Source organism: Yarrowia lipolytica, chromosome 1D (genome assembly GCF_001761485.1).
Source record: "Yarrowia lipolytica chromosome 1D, complete sequence".
Classification (NCBI taxonomy): domain Eukaryota; kingdom Fungi; phylum Ascomycota; class Dipodascomycetes; order Dipodascales; genus Yarrowia; species Yarrowia lipolytica.
This window is the reverse complement of record NC_090773.1, coordinates 1,726,516-1,752,408: the sequence shown is the minus strand read 5'-3', so window position 1 is coordinate 1,752,408 and position 25,893 is coordinate 1,726,516. Positions and strand designations below refer to the sequence as shown.

General features: G+C 48.9%; 10 protein-coding genes and 5 non-coding genes across 15 annotated transcripts; 6 read left to right on the top strand and 9 right to left on the bottom strand.

The window, feature by feature from the left end:
* Positions 1-432: 432 nt before the first annotated feature.
* On the bottom strand, positions 433-1,626 carry YALI1_D17507g (uncharacterized protein; the record flags this gene model as incomplete). The annotated part of the gene is made up of 1 exon (XM_502818.4): positions 433-1,626. One exon carries the CDS (start codon positions 1,624-1,626, stop codon positions 433-435), a length of 1,194 nt encoding a protein of 397 aa, XP_502818.4.
* A 521-nt stretch (positions 1,627-2,147) lies between these two features.
* YALI1_D17493g (uncharacterized protein) lies at positions 2,148-3,062 on the bottom strand (the record flags this gene model as incomplete). The annotated part of the gene is made up of 1 exon (XM_502817.3): positions 2,148-3,062. One exon carries the CDS (start codon positions 3,060-3,062, stop codon positions 2,148-2,150), a length of 915 nt encoding a protein of 304 aa, XP_502817.3.
* A 1,133-nt stretch (positions 3,063-4,195) lies between these two features.
* On the top strand, positions 4,196-4,906 carry YALI1_D17482g (uncharacterized protein; the record flags this gene model as incomplete). Its single annotated transcript, XM_502816.3, has 1 exon — positions 4,196-4,906. One exon carries the CDS (start codon positions 4,196-4,198, stop codon positions 4,904-4,906), a length of 711 nt encoding a protein of 236 aa, XP_502816.3.
* An 86-nt stretch (positions 4,907-4,992) lies between these two features.
* YALI1_D17462g (uncharacterized protein) lies at positions 4,993-6,147 on the bottom strand (the record flags this gene model as incomplete). The annotated part of the gene is made up of 1 exon (XM_502815.3): positions 4,993-6,147. One exon carries the CDS (start codon positions 6,145-6,147, stop codon positions 4,993-4,995), a length of 1,155 nt encoding a protein of 384 aa, XP_502815.3.
* A 1,651-nt stretch (positions 6,148-7,798) lies between these two features.
* On the bottom strand, positions 7,799-7,887 carry YALI1_D17445r. The gene has a single exon. It is a non-coding gene; the product is annotated as a tRNA-Asp (tRNA).
* A 788-nt stretch (positions 7,888-8,675) lies between these two features.
* YALI1_D17436r lies at positions 8,676-8,763 on the bottom strand. The gene has a single exon. It is a non-coding gene; the product is annotated as a tRNA-His (tRNA).
* Positions 8,764-9,550: 787 nt separating this feature from the next.
* Positions 9,551-9,631, top strand: YALI1_D17428r. Its single transcript has one exon. It is a non-coding gene; the product is annotated as a tRNA-Lys (tRNA).
* Positions 9,632-9,836: 205 nt separating this feature from the next.
* YALI1_D17424r lies at positions 9,837-9,928 on the bottom strand. Its single transcript has one exon. It is a non-coding gene; the product is annotated as a tRNA-Phe (tRNA).
* An 892-nt stretch (positions 9,929-10,820) lies between these two features.
* YALI1_D17410g (uncharacterized protein) lies at positions 10,821-11,366 on the bottom strand (the record flags this gene model as incomplete). Its single annotated transcript, XM_502814.2, has 1 exon — positions 10,821-11,366. One exon carries the CDS (start codon positions 11,364-11,366, stop codon positions 10,821-10,823), a length of 546 nt encoding a protein of 181 aa, XP_502814.2.
* Positions 11,367-13,929: 2,563 nt separating this feature from the next.
* YALI1_D17370g (uncharacterized protein) lies at positions 13,930-15,345 on the bottom strand (the record flags this gene model as incomplete). The annotated part of the gene is made up of 1 exon (XM_502813.3): positions 13,930-15,345. One exon carries the CDS (start codon positions 15,343-15,345, stop codon positions 13,930-13,932), a length of 1,416 nt encoding a protein of 471 aa, XP_502813.1.
* A 1,495-nt stretch (positions 15,346-16,840) lies between these two features.
* On the top strand, positions 16,841-17,626 carry YALI1_D17355g (uncharacterized protein; the record flags this gene model as incomplete). The annotated part of the gene is made up of 1 exon (XM_502812.3): positions 16,841-17,626. One exon carries the CDS (start codon positions 16,841-16,843, stop codon positions 17,624-17,626), a length of 786 nt encoding a protein of 261 aa, XP_502812.3.
* Positions 17,627-18,137: 511 nt separating this feature from the next.
* Positions 18,138-18,218, top strand: YALI1_D17342r. Its single transcript has one exon. It is a non-coding gene; the product is annotated as a tRNA-Gly (tRNA).
* Positions 18,219-18,787: 569 nt separating this feature from the next.
* On the top strand, positions 18,788-21,508 carry YALI1_D17336g (uncharacterized protein; the record flags this gene model as incomplete). The annotated part of the gene is made up of 1 exon (XM_502811.3): positions 18,788-21,508. The coding sequence occupies one exon, from the start codon at positions 18,788-18,790 to the stop codon at positions 21,506-21,508; it is 2,721 nt and encodes a 906-aa protein (XP_502811.3).
* Positions 21,509-22,480: 972 nt separating this feature from the next.
* YALI1_D17299g (uncharacterized protein) lies at positions 22,481-23,989 on the top strand (the record flags this gene model as incomplete). Its single annotated transcript, XM_502810.3, has 1 exon — positions 22,481-23,989. One exon carries the CDS (start codon positions 22,481-22,483, stop codon positions 23,987-23,989), a length of 1,509 nt encoding a protein of 502 aa, XP_502810.3.
* A 322-nt stretch (positions 23,990-24,311) lies between these two features.
* Positions 24,312-25,592, bottom strand: YALI1_D17268g (uncharacterized protein; the record flags this gene model as incomplete). The annotated part of the gene is made up of 1 exon (XM_502809.3): positions 24,312-25,592. One exon carries the CDS (start codon positions 25,590-25,592, stop codon positions 24,312-24,314), a length of 1,281 nt encoding a protein of 426 aa, XP_502809.1.
* Positions 25,593-25,893: the final 301 nt, after the last annotated feature.

Sequence of the window (25,893 nt, the reverse complement as noted above, 5' to 3'; positions counted from 1 at the left end):
GAGGAGCAACGGGGTGTTCTGATGTACGATAAGGGAGTTTATGCGTGTTCGGGTTCGGATTATGTAAGCGACAAGTTGGTGGCGAGGACGTTAGCTGGGTGTTTGTTGAAAACTTGAGTTGTTTGTGTGGAAGTGGGGTAGGGAGGGTTGTGGTTAATTCTTTTTGCTGGTTTATTGTACGAATAGTTGCAGTTGTAGTTGTGTTTTGTGGATGTATGTCAAAATATATAGTTGAAGGTTTGTTGGAAAGTGTTGGGGGTTTTGTTTGAAATTAATTAAAAAACTTTTAGTAGTTGGAATTTGTAAAAGTTTTAGTTAAATATTAGTTGAATATTTGTTAGTAGTACATTTGTACCTGTCTTCGATTAAAACACAAGATGTAGACTCAATTGCTCATCAAGTATATTCTCTACTTGTATTGTATCTGTCTGTCTAGCTTCTCTTGACGAAACACAATCTCTGTCGATCCATTACAGGATACACCTTGTCGTGTGCCTCGAGTGGTCTACTGGCGTACTTTTGGCCTGTTTTCAAGTCCACAAAGAGATCGCATGTGGAGTACGGGTTTTCTGAGAGCAGCAGGAACCGTTTCATTCCGTTTCTGTGTCGAAAGGGAGTCTCTGCCAGCGTGCAGAAGGTGCGTGAGAGTGGTTTGTTGGGCAGATGAACCGGCTCCATATTGGTGGTATAGGAGTTGCACGAGTTGTCGTTGAAGCTGGTGAAGATTGAAACCAGCTGGTGATTGAGTATTGTCCACAAGTATCCGTTGTAATCGAATACGGGGGGAGGAACGAGTGCCTGGAGAGTGAAGAGATGTACAAGTTGGAGATGGTGGTGTTCCTTGAGGAGGTAGTAGGAATGGTAGCAGTCTTTCGATTTGATAATCAATGTGTGGCTTGTCAGTTGAGAAAGACAAGTTCTCGATCCAGCTTCTCCACCCTCCCCAATAGACAGAAGGTGAGCATTGTCCAAGTCTAGTTGGCCATCTTTCCACCTAGCTAGCACCATCTTGGTACCCTTGTGAGCCGCCAGTTCCACTCCATTGTCGAAAAACTTGGTCTCTTCCTCTCCCTCCACACCCAACATGTCTTCGAGGGCCCCCTTGGTCTTTCTCAGGGCCATTTGTCGTTCGAAACTCGATTCGTCGGCAGAAAGGAGCCTTTGCATGCCTGGAGAATACTGCGTGGTGCTGAGACCGTGTAAACCGGTCAGATAGGAGTACTCATTCGATGCGGGGGTCTTTTCAACAAAATCTGCCAACAAAACATTGTGTTTTTGCATCCTCTTGTTGAGAACAAGAGCAGACCCTAACCATCCGTTCAACCGAGGCTCTGAACCACCCAGGTCGCAGTCAAACAGCTCAGAATGGCTCATGAACGGACACGCGCCGGTAACTGCCGTCTCCAGCACTCTCTCCATGCTCGGCGATCTCAAAATCTCAAATAACAGCCGATTCACTTGTCCTAGACTGACAAGACCCTGAACATCACAGTGACAAAACACTAGGACCCAGATTTCGGACGGAAGAGCCATGGCAGCGGAAAATGAAAGTGGGCAAGTTGTCGCCACGTCTTTTGTGTCAGTGCTGGCGAATCGCGGTCGGATCTCAGACTGTCTTTCTTGCATCTTGTATACTCTCTCTGCTGATTGCTACATCCGAACAGCCAAGTGTTACCCCGCTGTAACGTAATCTGGGGCGTGGCGACCACATAGATGCAAATGATGGACATAAAGCGTCGTGCTGGTGTATATATTTGTCTGTTTTATCTCATACAGACACCCATCATTTCATAGGAGCCGTCATTTTTATGTTTTTTGGATTTTTTTGGATTTTTTTGGATTTTTTGAATTTATTTTTTTGAATTTATTTTTTTTAAATTTACTTTTTTTAATTTTATTATTTTTATTCTACTGCGTCTCGTATCTCTTATCTCGCATACATAACTACACCCTTCCACCAACCCAAGATACTTGTACTTGTGCTGAAATCCACATAGGGTGGAACCTCGGACTCTCTCCTTTATCTCTCCTTTTACACAACAGCTGCGTGGTTCCATCCATTGGCCACAAGTCCACTTCCATATTCAAATGCATTCGTCTACTACATATTACTAGTGTGTTGTCTCCAGAAGTCCAGGTGCTCGCGCTCACTTGAAAAAAGAACCCATCAAATCCTCCAGCATGTTGCCCTGTCGCTTGGGAACAATGCCAAAGTAGACGTGGCCAATTTTTTCCAGAGCAGGGTTCCAGGCGGGCAGCTGACTCAACTGTTGGGCGTATCGGGTATGCAGTCGCTTGAAGGTCTCGGGGTTTTTCGATCGGCACGCGAGAATCAGCAGCTGCAGAAAGTTGAAAAGAGGGTAGGCATCGTAGGTGGTGATGACGGTGTCTCCTGCGGCCTCCACGTTGTTGGTTTCGGGGTTGTGTTTGACGTCAAAGGCGTTGAGAAACGTTTGGGCGCACACGGTGGCGTCTCTGATGTTTTCGGTGCCCAGGTAGCCCAGAACTCCCCGCGACAGGAACAGAGGTGCGTCCTGGGGAGCGTCCTTGGACTCGGCAGACCAGTCAAACAGCAGCTGTCCCAGAATTGGCGCAGACTCCTTGGTGCCCAGCAGCAGGTTCTTTTCGGCCTCGTATCCCTCGTCAGCCTTGGCGAACACAGTTCCAAACAGGTTGTGCAGAATTGCATCTCCGGACGACACGGGGCCAAACTTGCCGCTCCAGGTCTCGGCATCGTTACTGATCTTCACCAGGGTAGGCTCGTGGACGTCAAATAGCTGGATCAGAGAGACGATTCGGTTTCGCGACACAGAGTCCACGGGGATCTCAGCCACGGTGTACACCTCGAGAATGTAGAGCACCAGATCACTGGCGGAGGCGTATTGCTTGGCCTTTAGAAGCGACTCGGCTCCCTTGTACAGCACCTCAATGGCGTCATTGTACGCCTTCTGCTTGACGTATCTGTTGGCGACCGTTCGGATGCCCTGGTGCGCGTCGTAGAACTCGCCGGCGGCAATTTTCTCGTCGTTTCGAGCAATGGTTCGCTCGAGCTTGGTGGACATTGTGGTGGTGGTGGTGGTGGTTGAGAGAAGAGACCCACATTTTGGGACTAACCATGTGAATCCTAAAGGTTATGAGGGGGGTTCGGGGAGGTCTGTGGGTCGGGATTGACAGGGGGAATTGGGGTGATTTTTGGTGATGATTTTCCTGAGACGAATGCGGCCATCCACTGGAATTGTCAGACAAGCAGCTCCAAAACCAACTGGCGAATGACTCTGAAAGGATGTTCTGTAGTTGTACTGAAACTGAGTTACGGAGGCGAGGAGATTGAAGAGTGTACAGCTCAGATGATTGGGGATATAGACGATATGGATGATATGAGGATATTAGGATATGAAGATACGAAGATATTAAGATATGAAGATACGAGGATATAGACGGAATGAGCGGTTTTTGTGAGCGAAATACCTTGGAGAGGTCATGGACAGGGGGTCTATCCGGTCGCAGATGGTGGTTGGTTACATAATCATGTAAGATGGACATGTGTAAGTTCGATTCGCGGATTTTGCAAATGATGGCAGAGAAGAGTTTTGGGTTCTCTGATGAGTACGTGCAGTACCTCGGAGAATGTCTATTCACTCTGTATACCATTACTAATCACTATTATCGTCCAACAACAATCACTTTTTTTTCATCATCATATTAGTCAAACTCAAAATGACTCGAAGAATATTTTGACAGTTTTCAGAGTCTCAAAAACCCCTCAATTTTTGCCCAAATCGTCCATTTTTTTGACCAAATAGCAACAATTCATCAGTTGATTTGATTCCCTCGACCTTCGACCCATTTCACTTACTAGTTACTCCAATATCTCTCCCCTTCCAGGCGGCTATTTAGACTCCAGGAATCGTGTAGTGCACATAAATCATGCCACCCACAAGTCAGCCCTGTGACTTGACTTGTATACACCTCTGTGAGTCACAAGCTGGGTTATTCGCGTCCCAAAATCGGTTTCCACTGTGCAGCAGACATTGTTCCCGCTCCCTTTTGCTCCCAAATTCCCCGCTGTCGACCACAAACAGCCACCTTCGCCGTCTATATAAACTCCCCCAAGCCCCGATGTAAAAACTATCGTACCTTGCTGCACCTCCCAACACATCACCCCACAAACCTCCCATCGACTGCCACTGTCTTCATGTCACGCATTCTGCCGTCGCTCCGTCGCTTCTCCACCTCCAGAATGAACCTCGACAAAATCATCACAGCAAACCCCACGCACCAGTACAAACAGGCGACTCTGGACGTGCAGGACGTGAGTCCAGACCCCATTGTGCAGTTCCAGAAATGGTTCCAGCAGGCCAAGGACGCCGGCATCCCCATTCCCGAGGCAGTCAACTTCGCCACCGCGCAGCTGCCGTCCGGTCGGGTCAGCTCGCGAACTGTGCTCTTCAAGGAGCTCGATCCACGTGGCCTCATCATCTACTCCAACTGGGGCACCAGCAAAAAGTCGCGCGACGTCAAGTCCAACCCTTGGGCCGCCATCACATTTTTCTGGAAGGAGTCTGAGCGCCAGGTCCGCATTGAGGGCCACGTCGAGCTCCTGTCGCCGCAAGAGTCGCAGGAATACTACTCGTCGCGACCGCGAGACTCGCAGATTGGCGCCTGGGCGTCCCCTCAGTCCCAGGTGATTGCCGACCGATCTGTGCTCGACAAGAAGATTGACGAAATCACCAACAAGTTCAAGGACACGGATAAAATCCCCGTGCCGGACTTTTGGGGAGGCGCTCGCCTGGTGCCTCTGGAATGGGAGTTCTGGCAGGGCCGAGAGAGCCGAGTGCATGACCGGGTCGTTTACGTGAGAGATAGCGAAAAGGACCAGTGGCGAATCGAGAGAATTGCTCCTTAGCTTGTCCTGAAACAGGTCTCGTGATGTATATAAAAAGTGGCTAATGTAATATATTGGCTACAGATTGGCCCAGTGTTGGGAGACGGCTATTTGAGAGGGCCGGTGATGGGGCGAATGTCGGTCTTGTCGGTGTAAACGGCCTGGGCCAGGCCGATCTGCGAGTCTTCGAGATCGTAGGCCACGTAGGCGTTTCGCAGAAAGGTGTCTCCGAACAGCGTGATGTTCTGAGAAAGCGTGTTGGACTGAAGTCCAAAGAAACAATCGCCCAGGCCGGAAGGGATGAGCATCTGTTCCTTGAGGGCCTTGATGGTGACTCCGTCAAAGTTGAACTCCAGCTCAAAGTCCTTGTTGCAGTCCACCGTCGTCATGCCGAAGAAGGTGTTGTCTCCAATGTTGAGCTTCTTGGCAATCTTCTGGTAGGCCGCATCGGGGATGTAGGTGAAGGAGGTTCCCGAGTCGAGCACCGCGGCTCCAGCTTCGGCTACTTGTTCGCCGTCGAAAGCGATGCTCTTGTAGTCGACAAAGAAGGCGTTGGGGGTAGCCAGAGGCAGCACGGTCAGACTTCCGTTGAACTTGGCGTAGTCGACTCCACCCAGCAAAAAGGTGCCGTTGGTAGCGTCATTCTGGTCCAGATACAGAGAGTACACCCGTCGGTCAATGTAGCCTGCATTCTGCAGAGCCAGGGGGAAGTTGGCGTAGGGCTTCTGTCCTTTGTGGAGCGATTCTGAGCCCGCGACAGACACTCCAAGAATGCCAGTTTGGCCCTCGGCATTGTCAGCGCATGCAAACTGGAAGTTGGGGAGCGTCACGCTGCCGGCAGAAAGAGTGTCTGTTCCCCAGTAGCCCGTGGCGTTGCCCAAAACATACTGGATGAAGTAATCCTCGTCCAGAGAGTGGTAGGTGGAGGACTTGGATTTGTCAAACTGGCCAGTCTGTTGACACGCTTGGTAGGCGCAGTCGGCGGTATCGGTCACGTTGTAGACCCACAGGTCGGACGAACCCGTGTCCAGCAACAGCTGAAAGTTCTGAATGGGGGTGCCCAGACCCACGTTGATGGAGTAGTAGGTGAACTGGTTGGTGATCACCAGCGGGTCCGGTCGCGAGTTGTGCAGCAGATGGTGCTGTGCAAACTTGGAGTTTTCGTGGTGCTTGGTGACGGGGAATGTCAGCACTTTGGGGTTGCCGGGAGCGGCAGAAACGAGCGCCAGAAAAGAAGCTACAAGAGTGGTGGAGAAGAACATGTGAGAATGGTGTATCGTCTCACTACCGAACTCACTGCTCGATTATATACCTAGACCCCCATACTCCCTATACCGTGATTCAATTGGCACGGCATCATGATATCGCAAGAGACACGATAACGCTCTGTAACATTGAACTGGTTACGGCCCATTAAGTTCAACTTTGAGCGCCGTTGCCAAGTTTCAGCCCAGCCCGCCAAGACGGTAGGCGAAACCTAATGTGACCACAATACAAAGTTCAATATGCGGTGCGGTTAGATAGATGATCGGGCCTGCTGAGGCCCTGGTGGAGTGCATACTTTGGGCATTGTCGGGTAGTCTTTTTCGTTTGTTTGTTTGTTTTTTTTTTGTTCTGGTGCCACTCGTCTCACTTGAACCCTACAAACACCATATAATCCTCGCTCGGATACCCCAAGTTTCAACCTCAAAGTATATCCACCCAGACAGTCGAGCCGTTCAAACCCACATCTTCCCGTGGTAGTGCATACAAGGGGCGTCCTATCTGCCCCGTTCATATTGCAGAGGCTCGACGATGTAACACTGCAAAAGTGGGCAGGTTTGGTGTGGTGCGATACAGAAGGAGATGCCGTGTCTCCACCCGGGGCTCGTCACCGAATCTCGGCGATCGGCGTACTGCTCAATGGTTGAGTGGGTGTTGAGTTGGTTGATGGACAAGTATAGTTGTTTGTTTGGTCAAACTATTCCCAAACAGCACACAACTTGTGGTCAACTAATTTCCAACTAACTGCCGACAGATACATACCAGTGCGCAGTTCATGACCGATTGACTGGAGCTACCCAAATCAACACCAACTACAGGACTGTATGTACTGTATGTACTGATATATAGCAATCAACGAATGTCCAAATAGGACTTCTAGGAAACACTACATAGCACACTCCACGGTGGGTATTGAGTCTGGAGTGAAATCTTGACCACATGGCTTTGATAAGTGACGCCTTCTCAACATTCTGGAGATCCAGAGACGTTGTCTATGTTCTGGAGATCTAGAGACGTTGTCTATATTCTGGACGACCAGAGACGTTATCTCCAATCTGGACGACCAGAGACGTAATGTCCTGCTCTGTAAACCATAACAGCCTCAAGAGCCATTCGTAAACGTTCTTGAATCATTCTTTCAAGTGAAGTCTACCCATGCAGTTGGAGTAGAACAGACACGAATACAGCATGGAGAGGGCCAGATTGCTACTACAGACAAGGGCCAAGTGATTGTAAGACAACGAGTGCTTCTGTGGGGTTATAAATGAGGTTTCTATCTATGTAAACTGGCTCAAAACCGAGGAAATTTCCGCATTCTCCCCTTTATAACACTGTTTCAGGCAGGCAGACGTCGACTCAGCAGTCAAAGAGCTCCCCATGTGCCTCTTATCGGAGCCGATAAGGTTGGAGAGGGTGCATTATCTGAACTCAAACCAGACGAGATGACCTTCTTGAGGAAGCCCTGGGGCCTTGTGGTGAGTAATATGGCCAATCTACGAGTATTTTCCTTCTTTTATTGTCTCTCATATCACACCGAATCCTGCTTCTGCCCCACCACCGTTCTGCTGCATTGTATCTGACCAGCCAAGAGGCCAGCACGTCTCTCTCTGGGGGAGAAAAAAAACAGATTCACAGATACCTGTAAAAAGACTCCGCAACGGAGAATTGAACTCCGGTCCCCCGCGTGCTGAACTCGAGTTCTGACAGGCGGAAATTCTTAGCCACTAAACTATTGCGGATTTTGAGATGTCCTGTTACCACCCGATCCCGTGCTTATTCAGCATTATCCTTAGGTCAGCAAGAATCATTAGAATAAAAACAAAAATAAAAAAAAAGTGTATTATTGAACACCAATAACCTGGCTTACTAGGTATATAGCTTGTTAATGAGAGTCATTAGAATAAAAAAAATGGCGGGGAACATTGTCCTTAGGCCTCAAAACTAGCTGAATTTTTCCTATTATAAAAAGATTAAAAAAAATTAACAAATATGAAAGGTAATTCCCTAAGAAAAATAAAAAATAAAAATAAAAAAGTCCTAGAATCGGAAACCGACATTGGGAATCTGTTAAACATACCATACGCCCTGTAACATGTACCCTGAAACACATTTCAATGGAACATATCACTTCCTTCGAGTGCACCAACAAGACAGTGTATCTGTTCATTGTTCCATTAGTTACTCTTTCCCTCTGTCACTTGTCTGGATACGCTGAGGTACAGTAGTACATATTTCATACAAGCTGTTCTCACTTTTGATACGACATCACCAACATTCAGGGCACAATAATGAACGACAATCTCAGCCCAGAACGCCTCCATGCACGCTCAAAAAGAAAAGACACTGTACTATACTTGAAGCCAACACTCATACTTGCCCTCAGTAGAAGTTATCATCACAAAAGATCAGTAGTCTAATGGAAAATGAAAGTTATAGCATCACAGGGTGTATGGAAACCAGCATGTGTACTACTTGTAGTAGCAGCGCCAGAATCAGAAAACAAAATAATACTCCTTGCGGAGCTGGTTGCCGTCACCCAGAATCGAACTGAGGTTTTCACGGGACACTACTGAAAGAACCACAACGTGATGTACTAACCACTATACTATGACGGCCCGTTTGTTTTCAAACCGTGGAAAGTGGAGCAGCGATTCTGAAAAACGCAGATATTCGAGAAAATGCGTCGTTTTGGGCGATTTGAGACCTTGGCCGATTTTCAAGAACCTCCATGGTTCCGAATATGTAAGATAATTCCCACCAGTGCTTCACATATGCACTTTTTTCGCTCTTTTTTGCAGTTTAGAAAAATTGACGTACCTCGTATTTTCCAAACTAACAAAATGCTAAAATATGCTTAAAATGAAAAATCGAGAGAAATGGTTTCCGGTGTAGTTGTTAATACCCGGTAGGGTAATACCTGGGTAATTCCTCACATAATGATGAGATGTCACCACATAGTAATGACAGGAATCAGCGTCGTGTCCCTAGAAGTGAGTTGTAAGTTGTTGATTAACTATATCACATAATAATACTTACGATCTTCAATACCAGGAACATATTTCTGTAGGTATTATCACAAAATCTCACATTTTGAGCTAAAACTTTCTACAATTGTAGAAAATACAGGGATATTTTATTCTACAAGTAGTTAATTACACTTAATATATTCTAATGATTCATTACAGCTATATACCTAGTAAGCCGGGTTATTGGCGTTCAATAAATCATACACTTCTGAATCTTTGCGATGTGCGCTGCGAGGCGCTGTCAGTTGGTTTGTCGACGCTTCGTCTAGTTGATGTCATTGTCGTGGTCTCGTGGTAGTGAATCATGGCTTTTTTTGGCTCTTTCCAGGTTGGTTTTTCAGCTCTTATATTCTCATCATGTGCCGAGATTAATCAAGCCTGGCTAGCTCAATCGGTAGAGCGTGAGACTCTTATTCTAGACATCTCAAGGCTGTGGGTTCAAGCCCCACGTCGGGCTGCTTACAAAGATACGTCTTTGTTCTTTTTTTGTCAGGCATCCAGGGTTGGCTTATGTAATCATTTTGAGATGGATCTAGTAATATAAATAGAGCATAGACTAAGTCAACATTTCAATTTAGATGCAAATAAAGACAAGACTAAGATGTATAATATGTTCTCGAAAATCAACAACAATCCTCTCTACGACACAAAAATTTAAAAAATGCGAATTCTGTGGATCGAACACAGGACCTCCAGATTACTCTGACTAAAGAATGACTTCAGTCTGGCGCTCTCCCAACTGAGCTAAATCCGCCCAAACTTTACAAGAAAAAAAGTGTGATCTCTGCTTTCTAAATTGTGCTTATGTAATCACAAAAACACGATTGATATGATTAATTGATTTAATAGTTTTGATTTACTACCACGTGACCGCGAAAAAGGAAACGACCAAAAGCAATCTCGAACTCATTGACTCGCTCTCCGTGACGCGCATCTCAACGATTATTATGACTAATTTAATGAACGCCAATAAGCCGGCTTACTAAGCATATAGCTTTAATGAATCATTAGAATTAAAACAAAAAAAAAAAAAAAAAACATTATAAAAAACGAAAACGGAAACGGAAACAAACTGAAGATTTTAGAGGAATGTAAGCACTGCTTTGAGTAGTTCCATGTCACAACAGATATTATTAATATACTAGCATTTCTGACAATCACTGTTATCGTCCCATCAGATTTGCAAAAGAATGTATAACCGAGCTATATGACTGACTTCAGAGTTCATCGTAAGGAAGTCTAGAGTCGTACTTGCTCGTTTGTAGCTGTCATTTCCATCTTTATCTTGCGCACAATGGGTATCACAGGCTCAGAGGAATAGTAAGAGCTCACGTCGGTGGTGGAGTAGTCCTGTCACTTGTACAGTGCTCCACCGTTTCGTATCAGAAGATAGTCCAATATACACGTCCATTCCCTATTATGCTAATTATATTATATACCTTTTTCCAGCCATGAGTGAGTGCGCCATTGTCCCCCATCTCATCTTTGCTCCCGGTTCTTTCTATGCCGTATCTCCAAAACTAAACACTCTGTTCGGGGCTGTTCTTGAGTGCTCTTGAGGCTGTGTAATCCTGTGTTTCGGACGTTAGTCACCGAACATGACAGTCCGCGTGGTTTCACAGTTCTGCCCAGACGTGTGTATGCGTCTACGCCCGTCCAAATCCAGGAGGAGCCTGGAACCCGGGAGGAGCTCTTCCTCCAGGCGCACTTCGCACGGGACCTCCCAATCCCGGTCCTCCAGCTCCTCTGGGACCTGTGGGGATGGCCCGGTTGATGCCCTTGGCAGACCCGGATCCGGGTGTCAGAGCGGTGTTGCCCAGTCGAGCTGTAGGATCTGTGGGAGGAGGAGCCTCGACAGACACAGAAACCACAGTCTCGCCTCGTAGAATGACCAACCCCAAAGTCCGTTTCTCCTCAGTGATGGACACGGAAGAAGCGTCGCCATTCTCGATCTGGATAGTCTTTTTTGCCTCCAGCAGCGACTTTTTCGTTGCCCGGAACTCCTCGCAGTCACTTAGAACAAGATTCATGTACCGGTCGAACGCCAGCATCTGTCCCACCATCTGCTTGCCATCCACAGTCGTCACCCGGAGCCTGTAGTTGACCAGATCGGCCATTTTTGTCTTGTTTGGTACCTGTGTTAGCAAAACGCTGGAGCTGCTCGTCCCATCGAGCGTTTTGAGATTAATCATGTAACACTTTTGGTCACGTGATGTAGATCTTCAAGTGATGTCGGTTGCCACATGATGGCTCTTTCCAATCATACTCACAATCATCTTGTGTGACGGTGTGTGTGTGTGTGTGTGTGTGTGTGTGTACAGTAGTGCAATGTCTCGTTGGTGATGCACAACTGGAGGATCAACTTTGTGTGCAGATTGTCATGCAGTAGGGTAACTGGGTATGGCGGCCGAAGTGGACAAAAAAGCGGTTGATTTTTGTGCATTAAAAAAAATGGGAATTTCGAGTTGTTTCTTGGTCCTCTTTTTTTTTTCCTTTTTTTTCCTTTTTTTATTTTTTTCTTTTGTTAATTTATTTATTTCTCCATTTCTTATTTGGTTGCTGCTGTTGAAGAAGAGGTTGGAGAGGTATACCTTTGCCTTAGTCGAACGTCCAGAGATGGAATTATTGTTGGACAATAGGGAGACCTGAAAATGTAGAAATGATGGGCTTGAGTGGGGTTTCTATTGGTGTAATTTTCATGTCTAGCGAATAGCTCGTTTGTCATCAAATCAGAGACTATGTATTGTCCCTAGTAATCGAGGTGTGATTACATAATATCAAAATAATCAGCTTGAGTAGACTACCCATTAGTGTAGTCTTAGTCAGCAAATCGGAGATTGTTTGAAAGATTATTAATGATAATCAAAAATATATGTTTTAATAAAAAATGATGATATAATGAAGAGAGACTCGCACCTTCGTTGGACTACGACTAACCTACAAGTAGCTACAAGTACTTTCCTTTCAGTATATCCCTGGTATCTCTTTGTCAAGTATCAAAATAATCCCCTCGAATCGCTTTATCCATCTCTATCCAACTGATGTTACTTGTTAGTCATCAAGCGGTGATATCACGTCAGTCATCAACGGCAACATGTTGTAGTCATTATTAATTGATTAAATATACAGTGAGCAAAGTGTTCTCTAGGCTGGTTTGTGGTTGACCATGTCGTATCTTTGACATTCAGTCACTTGTCGGACACAATTAGTTGGCCTCCTTGGTCAGCTGGTCGCCGTTGACAATCACCTTCTCCTGGGCGATCTTCTTGAGGTCTCGCTTTCCAAGGTGCTCGATGTTCTTGAGCTTGTCGCCGTTGACGATGGCGTTGACCGGGGCAGGGGCAGGGGCAGGAGCAGCAAGAGCCAGGGTGGAGAGAGCAGCAATGAGAGTGGTGGAGAGTCGCATGGTGGATGTGGCAGAAACGAACGTTGGTTGGAACTAACAAAGACGAAAGACGAAAGACGGAGACGCCTCCCCGCTTATATATATATACCGCGTCAGAGCCAGGGTTAGAGTTGAATATGAACGCTTGGCTCCTGCACGTCATCCCTTGGAGTATGTAGATGCAGGGGGAAGGCGGCGGGATCGAGGAGAGGGCCAAACGCGGGACTGGGGCTATCACGTGACGAAAGGAAGCAACGACACTGTTGCTTGTAGTTGTTAATGACGTGATCAACGACTTTTTCCCTGCTTGCCACTGCGAATAAGCGCCTCTCTGGCCCACATCCCTTGTGTTTACAATCTATTGTTAGCATTCTTCCTTTCAACTTTATCACAGAGTTGGGGCGGGAGCTAGACTCCGTTGCTGGGGGTGAAAAGACGTGTTTTTCGTGTCGCACGGACCGCGACTCGGTTTTCGCCCCGTCCAGATTGCTTAGATGCCAGCCTTTGTTTCTATATCATCCGCTAAACCCCATAGATAGCCGCAGCAAGCAGTATCTCAGCTCTTGGCACCTACGATAATGCACGTCATACTTGTAAACAATGAGCGCATAGTCCGAACACACACAGGGATAAGGTGTCAGCCAATTGAAAGTGGTAGGAGGTCCGGCGAGCCCGCGAGTGCGAGGCGGTACGACGGACAGCGAGGCGGTAGCGTGCGACGGGCGGTAGCGTGCGACGGAAGGTATGAGGCGCGTACGATACGACTGCGAGACGGTACGAGGCGCGTACGATACGACTGCGAGACAGTACCGTACCAGTACGACGGACGGCGAGACGAGAACCGTACCAGTACGTACTGGCTGACTTAGCAACTAACGTACGACGGACGGCGAGACAGGTACCGTACCAGTACGGACTGACTGACTTAGCAACTAACGTAGATTCATCCTTCTACCACCAGCAAATCGGACCTCAAGTCCTCACATCCACTCGAATAACGGTCCGGTACTGGTATTTGTATTCCAGGTATTTGTATTGATACTTTCGTAAGTCGCTCAACCTCTGGCCGTTCCACAACAATCCCATCCGGCCATATCTTTCTGACTGACTACAGAGTCCAGGGGGTGGCGGAGTTGATGGATGTGTTCAGCTCATCAGTCTTCAACCAAGTACAGTAATAATAAAAAATGCACTCATATATATGTTATATCTTTTTTGAAACACGACCGCGGCTGTGTGCGCCATGTCACTTGTGACAGACGACGTTGTGTCGAAAGTGGAATGTCGTTTCACAGGTCTATATTAATATCGTCGTGTAGTCAGATGTCATTTCCTCACGTGTTCTCGTCGTGCTATTCACCTGCAAAACACTAGACATTCTTCCAACCTCCCTCAACACTCTCCTTATGCTGCTTCTTCTCCTCCTGAATTCTCTTCCACTCCTCAATCTTCTTATCGTCCTTGATGGCAACACCAACAATATGCTGCTGTTTGAGATGAATGTCAGGCAGGTTCTTGTTATGCTTTCTCTCGTTGTCCTGTCGTCTCTTGAGAGCCTTTCGCTCAATACCCTTGATTTCACGGGCATTCTTGATGGCAGACGGCACGTGTCGGTGTCGGGCAATGGACCGCACCTCGGGCATGTGTCTGTATCGCTCCTTGAGAGCGTCGGTGTATTCTCGGGATGCCCGCTCCCTGGACGACCGGACACCGGCCTTTTCGGAGGCCTTGGCTCGCCACAGACGCACGTTACCGTCATCTGAACCCGACAGAATGTACTTGTTATCCAGAGTGAACTTTGCAGAAAACACCCGCTGCATTCGCTTGGTGTGGTAAATGTCTCTGGAGAACCGTTCTCGGACGTTGAAGATTCGGATAGTCTTGTCATAAGAGGCGGTGACGATTTCCCGGCCGGTGGGCGAGTAGTCCACGTCCATGACCGCAGCCACGTGGTCCTGCAGGAACGATGTGCATGCAGACAGGTTTCGCATGTCGTAAAGATAGACATTGTGGTCTTCGTTGGCGGCACAGAACATGAACGGCACCTGGGGGTTCCATGAAATGGCATTGTTGTTCATGCTGGTGACCAGCTTGTTGATGGGCGAGTTGGTTCGGATGTCGTAGAGGGTGAGGGCTCTGTCGGAACCGGTGGAGGCAAACACAGCGTGCTCAGAGGGAGAGAACTTGAGAGAAGTGATGGTGTCTGCGCCCCAGGACAGCGACGAAAGAGGCTTGGACCGGGTGGTGTCCCACAGCTGCACCTTTCCACATCCAGTGGCAAACTTGGAGGTGTCGGGACCTCGCTGATGGTCAATACAGTTGAAGCCTCGGTCTCCCAGATACACCTGCTTGGGGTCGGGGTTCTTGTTCTTCATGTCCCACAGCTTGACGGTCTTGTCAGAGGCACACGACAGCAGTCGTCCCTCGGGTGTCACTGTCAGACCACGCACAATGTTCTCATGGGCCTGCACGGAATAAGTCTCCTCCTGCGACGTCAGGTCCCAGTACTTGATCACTCCGTCAGCAGAGCCCGACGCCGCAGCGTTGAGCATCCGCGGGTTCAGAGCAATCGTGTACACGCCGTCGATGTGGCCTCGTCCCAGCTGGCCCACAAACGGCTTTGCAAACATTCGCTCCAGCTTGGTGGCATTCAGCGCTTTTGTGTATTCTCGGGCTCGCTCAAAGGGATGCAGCGCGGAGTCGAGGTTTCGGGGCTGCCGCGACGTCTCGGAGGCTCGGTCGGCAAGATAGGCGTCCGTGGACCGCGAAATGGTCTTGATTTTCATGATGGTTGTGTGGTTGCAAGGTGGTGCCAGATAACAGAAAATAGAAGGCTAATCGAAAATATTTTTTTAAGGTTGCAGATGGGTGGTTGTGCTGACTAAGCCAGTATCGACGAGAGCACAACGACTAGTTCTGGAGCATGTTCGCCCGAGACACTGTGGACTGGAGAGTTGTATATGTTGGTTTAGTTGGTTTAGTATGTAGTTTGATGACTAAGAAACATTTTCTCTTATTCTGATGTGCGTTTTGGGGTGGTTGTGGACGTGGGGGGATGGTCTAGAGTCCGAAAGAACCAGATATGAACATATATGGAGGATTCTGCGGGTTTGAAAGATGCTAAATCCATTAAATTGACCAATTCTGGTCTCTATATAACTTCTAGGAGAGTGAGAGTGGTGTTTGTACCCTCTCCCTGAGGTCTGTGTATGGCTTGACTGAGATACCAGGTTACTTGTAGAGTAGTGTCTAGTCTATGCATTATTGTACAAGAAATAAAGCTGAAACACTCCTCTCCGGTTCTTTCTCATTCTTTCCCACTTTTCTCGGGCTCCTACTTGGACTTTCGAGTCAGCAACTCTTCACGTCTTCATATGCTGACAACTTAGCAAGCACAACATTATGATGAGAAAAAGGGCCATTTTGAAACCAGAAAGGCCGATTCACTAGTCCCTTTGTGTCACCAAGCCTGTTTTTCAACTCTACAACTGTCCGTACCCCTTCATTGTGCCTCTCAGGGTCTCTCCACAACTATCTCACCATCCCAGCTTATGAACACACCAACTTTTGCCACAGTACACCAAGTGAAGGGTGTTGGATATTGCTAGATATCTTTCATTAAGCTTATTACAATGGTACAGTTGTTTCTATTCTAGTCCCTCCACATCACCTCAACCAGACGTCTTTCTGACTCTCTAGAAGAGGAAACCTCGGGAAACGGCCCTAGTGATGCCATTCAAGTTCTAACCAAATCAATATTTGTAAAAAAAGGCCCATTATGACGCCTCCTCAGTCTCTGAGACCCTCTGTCTGATTCAGGGAGATCGTATCGAACTCCACTGAAACTACATTGTTTCGCCACATCCTATAAAACTCTGCAAATCAGGGTCGTTTTGGTATCATTTTGAAGCTCTACAGCTGTAAAATTCATCTGAAAGGTCAGATTTGCAATATTCCGCCTCTATCGTCCTCATTTCCTATCTCTTCATATATCTGCTTATTAAGATTACCTTAGTGTCAGACTGTATGTCCGACAAGAGGGTGACCCAAAGCGACCATTTCTGGTTGTTTTTTCGGGCAGAAAACCCCAGTAGCCACTAACCAACCTCGTCGACAAATCTCGCACCTCCATTTCCCTGCCAAATTTCCCCAAGACCCCCAAATCTCTCCCCCAAATCCCACCGCCAAACTCTAATTGCCACCTTGGGTCCCAACGCTATATCTACAGTACTTCGAACCAGCACATCACCAACCTGTACACATCTTCATACAAAACACACAATGCCAGGATTGTCCTTCTCAAACTACCAGCGAAACGCGCATCTGTCGGCCAAGGGCGTCAAGGTGCCGACCGCGACCTCCACCGGAACGACAATTGTCGGATGCAAGTTCGATGGCGGCGTGGTGATTGCGGCCGACACCCGAGCCACCAGTGGCGACATTGTGGCGGACAAAAATTGCGAGAAGCTGCATCGAATCGCTCCCCACATCTGGTGCGCGGGAGCCGGCACCGCTGCCGACACGGAGATGGTCACCCAGCTCACCGCGTCCAACATTGAGCTGCACTCGCTGTCTGCGGGCCGACAGCCCCGAGTGGTCACCTGCCTGACCATGCTCAAACAGCACCTGTTCAAGTACCAGGGCCACATTGGCGCGTACCTGATTGTGGCGGGCGTCGACCCCACCGGGCCCCAGCTCATGTCGATCCATGCCCACGGCTCGACCGACGTTGGATACTACCTCGCTCTGGGCTCCGGATCCATGGCTGCCATGGCCGTGCTGGAAGCCAACTGGAAGCAGGAGCTGACCAAGGAGGAGGCGATCCAGCTTGCATCCGACGCCATCGAGTCCGGTATCTGGAACGATCTGGGATCCGGCTCCAACGTTGACATCTGTGTCATGGAGCAGGGCAAGGACGCAGTGCTGCACAGAAACTACCGAACCCCGAACGTGCGTGAGCAGAAGCAGCAGAGCTACAAGTTCCCTAGAGGCGTCACTGCCGTGCTGGACGTAAAGGTCCGAACCTTTGATGTCGTTTCCACGGAGGTGGTTATGGGTGAGGCGTAGTTCCGATAGTAGCAATGCGTTACTGAGTTGCGCTCTGGATTGGGTAGTTGGAGGGGAAGTTGGAATGAAACCGCTTAGATGAGCTGATGAACGAGTATCAAACTGCAATGCAAACAGAAGGATTGACTGCCATAGCCATTCGATCGTCAAACATAGGAGCATGAAGGATACTCGTATAGTTAATGATAACATATTAGATAAGTGTGCTTCAGATGTAGAGTCAGCGCCGTGCTGGCTAGTTTGTGGACGAGTATCGTAGTAATCTAGGTGAATGGTAGTACACTACGCGTACACTCCGTGGCCTTATCGTCGACATTCATCTACGTCGACACCATCTAAGTCGAAGAACCGTCTAGAAGAACCGTCTAAAAGAATTTCCAGAACCCGATTACCACTTTTTCTCCAACTCCAGTATCCTCACCCCTTCACCAATAATCCCACTCCAAAACTCAGGTCACGTGACCTTCCGCCCACCGTTGGTGCGCAAGAATAAAAAACTGGGCATGTTTCGGGGCTGTTGGTGTAGTGGTAACATATCTGCCTTCCATTCAGTTGTTAGCAGGTGCCAGGGGTTCAATTCCCCTACAGCTCAATCACCCCAATTTGTTTTTGGATCGGGGAGAACCTGTTATTTTTGAATCTAGACAGTGTGAGAGCATGGCTTATGTGGCTCTTGTGGGGTGATTCGTGATCCAGTAGGAACATGTGATTTTTTTTTCTTCTTTCAGGTTTTTTTTTTTTTGTTTTTTTTTGTTTTTTTTTTTCAGTTTTTTCAGTCTTTTTTCAGTTTCGCTTGAATGGGGCTTGCGTACTGCCAACCACGCACCGCGAGATACCGCCTTCAACAGTGATACCCGAGCTCCAAATACTCCGTTTGTGGTCCCAGATTCATTTCGGATCACGTGAAATGTCCCCCAATGGTCTCCAAGGGCGCGTTTGTCCCCCTTTGGCCCTCCCCAACTCCTGGTATCGATCTGTCGAAGATGCACTTTTTCTTGGGGCTGATTTCAGGTGTGTGTGCATGGACCAGAGGGGTAATATCTCTCTTCGTTGTGTGTAAAGATGGAATTGTGACATTTGCATGGACATATAAGACTGAGGCTGTCCTCTCTCGTCGCTGTCCGCTCTCGCCGCTGCTATTGCTCTCCCCTTCCGTTTGCCATGACAGACAAGATCCCCAGCCCCCTGCGGCAGGACATGCCCCACAGCTCCATGAGGTCGCGGTTTTTCCGCAAGCTGTTTGCCTCGTCGGCCTCCAAGCTGGCCAAAAACACCTCTGCAAATGGCTCCAGCCACGGGTTCCATATTCGCCGAGTGCGACGATCCACGTCTGAAGACTCCATCATGCCGAGACTGGGCCACCTTGGCGACAAGTCGCTGACCGGCGTGAGTCGGCACGTGAGCCGAGAAATGGAGGCCGCCGACAAAAAGCGCATCTCGCTGATTGGCAACGAATCTGTGTCGCACCTGCAGTCTCTCGCCAAAGAGTCGCCCGCTTGTACCAACACCAACACTACCGCTACCAACACTACCGACTCTGACACTAACCATGGCGCTGCCAATGTCGCCGTGAACCACGCCAACCGCAACTACGCCCCTCAACCCAGACACATCTACGACTTGTCTACTGTGGCCGATTCCTCCGATGCCAACTTCTCAAGTGCCAGCAGGTTCTCCAACGACTTTGTCGACCACTCGCAGAAATCCCAGATCATGACGGAGGAGGATGCCCGGCTGTTCTTTGAGTCACGACGAGAACAGCGCTTCTCACTCATAGACACACGTGACCTCGAGGATCAGTCGTGGGCTGTAAACGCAGACGACAACGACGACGAGTTCAAAATACTGCTTGTCAAGAACCACACGCTCGAAACTCGATTAGACTCTCTTGAACAGGACCTTGGTCAACCCAATCCCTCCAACCAGCTCAACAGAAAGATGACTCTCTCTCCTTCCTGTCCTCTGTTGAATGTCGATGGAAAGATTGACCAGCCCTGGGCCACCAAAGAGCAGCTCGAGCAGATGGCCAAAGCGTTTCCGGATACCAATCGACCTGGTGGGGTACCTAAGGTCGACCTTGTCACCCACCCTCGAGGCGACGATCATGACAGGGGGTACAGTCTTGGAAATGCCGCCGCAGCCACCGAAGAGACATGTCACGATCCTTATTCCAACATTCAGGCATTAAATTATGGGACTACAGCTCCCTTATCATACGCGGCTGCTGTCAACAACCTTGTCGAAGCTACTGCCCCCCACACTTATGTCAACCCTGTTGCGGCCTCCTCTGAAACTGCTGCCCTATTGTTTCAGTGGGATCAGCAGTGGGTTGGTTCTTACGCGTCCGGAAGCCCCGAGTTTTGCATGGGCCTAGCACCTCCGGATACCATCTTTGGCTCAACCCGTCCTCCTCCTTCCGATATCTATGGTACATCACGTCCTGTCGCTGCTATTACTCCATCTGCGGATAGCACTGGTTCTGCTGTTGGTGCAATTACTACAGAGACTCCTGTTGCTGATGCACCCACTGCATCTACTACAGCACCAGCTCCTGCCACCATTGCATCTACCGCTACTCCTGCTATCACTCTTCTTGCGGCCACTTCTCCTGTTGTCGCAGCTGCGACGAACGCAGCCCCTTCTACCACCAATGCCGACACAACAGAAGGTAGATCTCAACGATGGATCTCTGGTCATCATGGAGACCTTGTGCCACAGGCGTGCTCGTCCACTTTGTCTACAAACCCCGCTGGCAATCTGAGCACTGGGCGAGTCTCTGGGCCCATCCCAGTCACTCCAACCAACAAGAAGATGCCTGCAGTCCCCAGAGTTCCCCGAAAGCCCGTCTCAAGTGTTAAGACCGGCTCTCCTGGGACTCCCTCGGCAGCAGCTGGCTCCTCGGGCTCCTCGGGCTCCTCGGGCTCCTCAGGCTCTCCTGGTGCCCCAGTACCGTCCAGAAGTCAGTCCCGGGTAGTCAGTGGCTCGTCAGATCAGACCTGTGTGGACCTCTCTGAACAGGTGGTCGATTCGGCCGACTCAAAGAGGAACAAAGACAAGGAGGTCATTACCGGTGACAAGGACAGATTTTCTAACGACAAAGAGCGGCTCATGAAATTGAAGATGAAGTCATTTTCTGGTAGCATGTTTGAGTGCGACGCCCGGGACTTTGTGCGACAGTTTGAGTGGATGGTTGACCGGTATGTTGGTAAGAATTTGGCGGACATTGATTTCAACTTGCTTTACACCTACTTCAGACTGCTTCTGGTTGACTGTCCGCTTCCTCGGTCTTCAAAGCTGGGCTCCTGGACAGCCCTTCGTGAGTGGTTCATTGGGGAGTACTCTGTGTTTGCTACTGAATACATGCACAGAATGTACTACATGGGTCAAATCAGTAAGCAGCATATCAAGAACGGAGACATTTTTGGTTACCTGAACCAAATTCTGAAGCTCACCGCTAGAACGGTGGATTTCACGGCTGAAGACAAGCGACACATCTGTGATACCCTCCGACACCATGTCCCCAAGGAGTTCCACCATCTTATTATCCACAGGGAAGACATTACCTCCACTGTGGAGTGTCTGAATACTGGTTTGAAGAGGGCTAATGTGGTGCGAGTTATCTCTCGTATTTCCGCTTTCCTCAGACCTTTGGAATCGGACCTGTTCACGTTTGAGAACCCATCTCTCGAGTATGGGTATGACAGCGACAACTCGGAGGCCCCTTCCATCCGGCGGAAGGAGTCACGGGCTACATTGTACGGCTCACGGGCGGTGGCGAATTCGCAGCACCATCGTCTCAAGGTGAATGGCGACTTGACCATCCGCATTTCCATGGCCAACAAGACGCAGGGCTCGAGACCAACACTTGAGTCTGGACTTTAGACCCCTTTTTTGTAAGACATTTTTTTAGTAAATTGATTGACATGAAAAGATGAGACGTCAATGCCGGCATATACAGTCTCGAGCTGGAATCAAACTGCCGCTGTCGTTGCTGTAATAGGATCGAGGTGCCTATCTTGTGAATCAGGGTTCTACTGGTTTATAGCGGCCGAGTGGGGCTAAAAGGCTGATGCGCAGATGGACCAAGTGAGGCAATGGACCAAGTGAGGCACTGGAGTTTGTGTTACGAGAATGGTGGTTTGGTTGGTGCGTCTTGGTGGTACATGGTGGTACATGTTGGTGATACATGTTGGTGGCACACTCGTACAATCGTACACTCCAACGGTCTGACATTCTAGAAGTGCGTCGAAAAGCACTCAACTGAAGCCCCACTCCGTTCCTGGAACTGCGGAACTCAAGACCAGACAGGAAGGTCCAAGTGGATCGTCCAACCCAAACAAATAAGCTATCAGGTTATCTTTAATGGAGATAAGCGGCTTGTCTGGGGAGGCTTGAGTGTCTGGGGAGGTCTGAGGGGGGAGGTCACGTGACCGGGCATTAAAGGTCAAGTCACGTTATCACGTTATGTCTCATCACTTCACTTGACGTGACCGACAGATGGGTAAACGTCAACCGGCGTATATCTACATCTGCCAAGGTCGACGCGCATTGTCCCCGCTTGCCAAGAAGCTCGCTTAGTCTTTTGAGTTGGACATATTATAGATAAGCGAGGGGTTGGTAGATGATGCGCTTGGGATTGGCGAATATGGACGTAATGCGGTTCATGTCCATTTCAATGTATTATTCTCATTTCGGGGACCTTTGTTGTTGTTTCAGAATTCAGATATCTCAACTATTGGTGAAGATAGGCCGTTCCTAGTCCCTCGATAAAGTTGTTCCTATATTGGCAGTTTTCACAAGCAAATGTATATAAAGCGGTCATCTGGTGGTCTTGGTCTCGGATATTAAGGGGAAATGAATGATTCAAGAGCCTTTGAAGACCCTCGGTCTGTTGAGAAACAATCTGGCCACATTGACTATGATGACAAAGCAGACATTGAGATTGGAGAGACCTGTATCACCGATCTCACGGAGCTGGATCCAGCTACAGATAAACGGCTTCTGCGCAAGATTGATCTCTACATTTGTCCTGTCATGATGCTGGTGTATGCAGTTCAGTTCATGGACAAACAGACCAACTCCACAGCTTCGGTTATGGGTTTGAGACAAGATCTCCACATGGAGGGCAACGACTACTCGTGGTCGGGAACTTCCTTTTACCTTGGCTATCTTGCGTTTGAATTCCCTGCCGTCTACCTTCTCCAACGACTACCGTTGATTCGAACATTGTCTTCCTTCATCATTTTGTGGGGAATCGTTCTGTGTCTTCATGCTACGCCCAACTACCCCGGATTCATTGCTCTGAGGACCATTCTGGGCATGCTGGAGTCTGCTGTGACTCCGGCCTTTGTCATCATCACTTCCCAGTGGTATAAGCGAGAGGAGCAGTTTCTGCGGACCTCTTTCTGGCTTGGAGCCAACGGACTCGGTCTGATTATTGGCTGTCTAACGGCCTATGGACTTGCTATCAACCACAATTTGCCCATACATGGTTGGAAACTGGTCTTCATCATCACCGGAGTGATCACCATTGCTGTGGGTATCCTCATTCTGTTCCACTTCCCCGACGAGCCGTCAAAGGCGTGGTTTCTGACAGAAGAGGAACGCAAGTTGGTCGTGATCCGCGTCCGAGGTAACCAGGGCTCGTTTGGAAACAAAAAGTTCAAAAAACAACAGTTTGTCGAAGCCTTGAGAGACCCCCGCACCTGGATCTACTTCTTGTACTGCATCTCCTCCAACATTCCCAACGGAGGTATCACCAACTTCTCCACCATTCTGTTTTCAGAAACCCTTGGCCTGGGACCCATTCGAGGACTCCTGATGCAAACCCCTCAGGGCGCCGTTGAACTAGGAGGCTGTATCATTTTCGGACTCCTGGCACAGTACACTCAATGGCGTCTGTTCTGGTCAATTGTAGCTCAATTGATCGCAGCCGTGGCCATGTGTTTACTTGCGTTCCTACCTGGCAACCAATCGGCAGGTCTGGCGGGACTCTATCTGCTCATCATCTACCCCGTTGGCTTCATTTGTATGCTCTCCTCAGTAGCATCCAACACTACTGGACACACCAAAAAGGTGACTGTCAACGCCATCATGCTCATAGGCTACTGTGTGGGCAACATTATCGGACCCCAGACCTTTAGAGCAGATGATGCTCCTCAATACGTGCCTGCCAAGGTGTCCATGGTCGTTCTTTTCTTCATAGCCGTCGGTCTCAACACCCTGTTGTTGTTTGTCAACATTGTGGAGAACAGAAAGCGAGACAAGGAAGGCACCATGAACCCTTCTCCGCAAGAGCTGGCTGAGATCCAGACTTCAGACATGACAGACATGGAAAATCGGTACTTTAGATACGCCATTTAGTTCGCTGCGTTCAGTCATATGGAAACATATCGTGAACGAGATAAATGGGCCTACGAATCTCACAGACTCTCTTATTAGTCATATATATAACTATTTGTATTCAGAAACCTACCATATCATGGTTTTATAGGCCTCGACAGGTTCCTCAATCTCCATAGCTCAATCCAATCCCAATGCACAATCTATTACATGCTATTTTGTTCTAAATGACGTCAGAAAGATCATCTTCTCCATCTCTTTTGCGAGGCCCATTCCAGTATATCAACTCCCACCATCCATCTCTTTTCCAGGTGATTCTCACCTACCATGCGCCTCATCTGATCTACTGCTGTCGCTGGTAAATATTCCACAGAGTATCATGACTCTCCTTCAACGAGGCAAAACTGCTCTTGGCCTGACTCAGCTCATTTTCAAGCTGAACCACCTTGCCGGCCAGAGAATCGCCTCCAAACTGCGCGCTCTCCACCATCTGTTGCAGAGTGTCTTCGTGGGCCACGGTCTTCTGTCTGGGCTGGATCTTCACCAGAATGTCATGGTCCTCGGGTTTGTCGTCTTGAACTCGTTTCAGCATGGGCAGCTTGACGGCAGTCTTGGGATTGTACTTTTCGGTGGGAAGACCGTGTGTGGTGATGGTCTGGACGTAGGTGACAGGGTTCATTTCGGCTCGGGGCTGCTTGATCGATCGTGAGACCTGTCGAGAGGGCAGATCCCAGACACAGATGAAGCCCTTGTCGTCGGCTGAGACGAGCAGGGTGGCGTCGAAAGACAGAGCCAGCGAGGTGACCGCGCTCTTATGGTGGGAAAGAGCAACGTTGCCGGACTCCACCACTCCAGAAGCTCCCCCCACAGAAACCAGACCTGTACTGGGCGACACGTCGTAGAGAGACACAGACAGGATATTCCCGGAGGCGCAACCCACAAACAGTGTTCGTTCGAGCTGATCAACTGCCAGAGTAGTGGGGGTTTCGGCAGCAGGCAGAGTAATGGTTGTGAGCAGGGCTGTGGAAGAAACGTCCCAGATTCGCACCGTCTTGTCAGTGGAGACTGTGAACACACGGGTGTCACGTGTGGGGCCGCCGCCGACCACCAGGTCCACGACTCCGAGGTTGTGTTCGGTCCAGGTGATACAGGGCTGGCAGTCCTTGGGGTCAGAAGCCATGGTCACCAGCGACCATCCCAGCACTCGGGCATCCTTGGAGGTGGAAAACAGCAGGCCGTCGGTGAAGGCCAACTTGGTTACGGCCTGGTAATGCACCTCGCGCGAAAAGACGAGCTTTCCAGACGCCAATTCCCACACAAACAGCCGGCCGGAAGCTGATCCTCCCGCTAGCCAAGTACCACATGTGCTGGCAGCCAGACAGCTCAGCTTTTCCGGAAGAACAATCTGCTGGTCCACAGACTCTCGGTTCCAGTTGTAGACGTGCATCATCGCTCCCTTGGTCTGGGCAGAAAACAGCAGAGGGTTGCCCGAGGGGGTGTTTGTGAGAAAGACGGACAGATTGGGGGCCGTCTCATCGTTTTTGAAGTGCGTAATGTTGTTGCCGGAATGCAGATCCACCGCACATGCACCCTTGTTGGTTGTGTAGATGATGAGTTCTTCCATTGTGGCTGGAGGGCGTTCTTATTCGTATTGTACTCGCACAGTACTTGTAGTGAAGTGCTGCTCTTGGACAGACAATTATGCACCCTTGGATAATTTTCAATAAGCTCACAGTGCATGAACCTTTTTTATTTTAACAAATATATCAACAAATCGTCAGAAGAATAGTTGGATGTATACTGGAGCCAGAAGGTGCACAACTGAGACCCCCCTCAACACAGTCAGTTTGTGTCACACGAGAATCTTAGAGGCATAGAAATACTCCTCCGAGTGCCCTCGTCACGTGGATATATACAAAATCCAA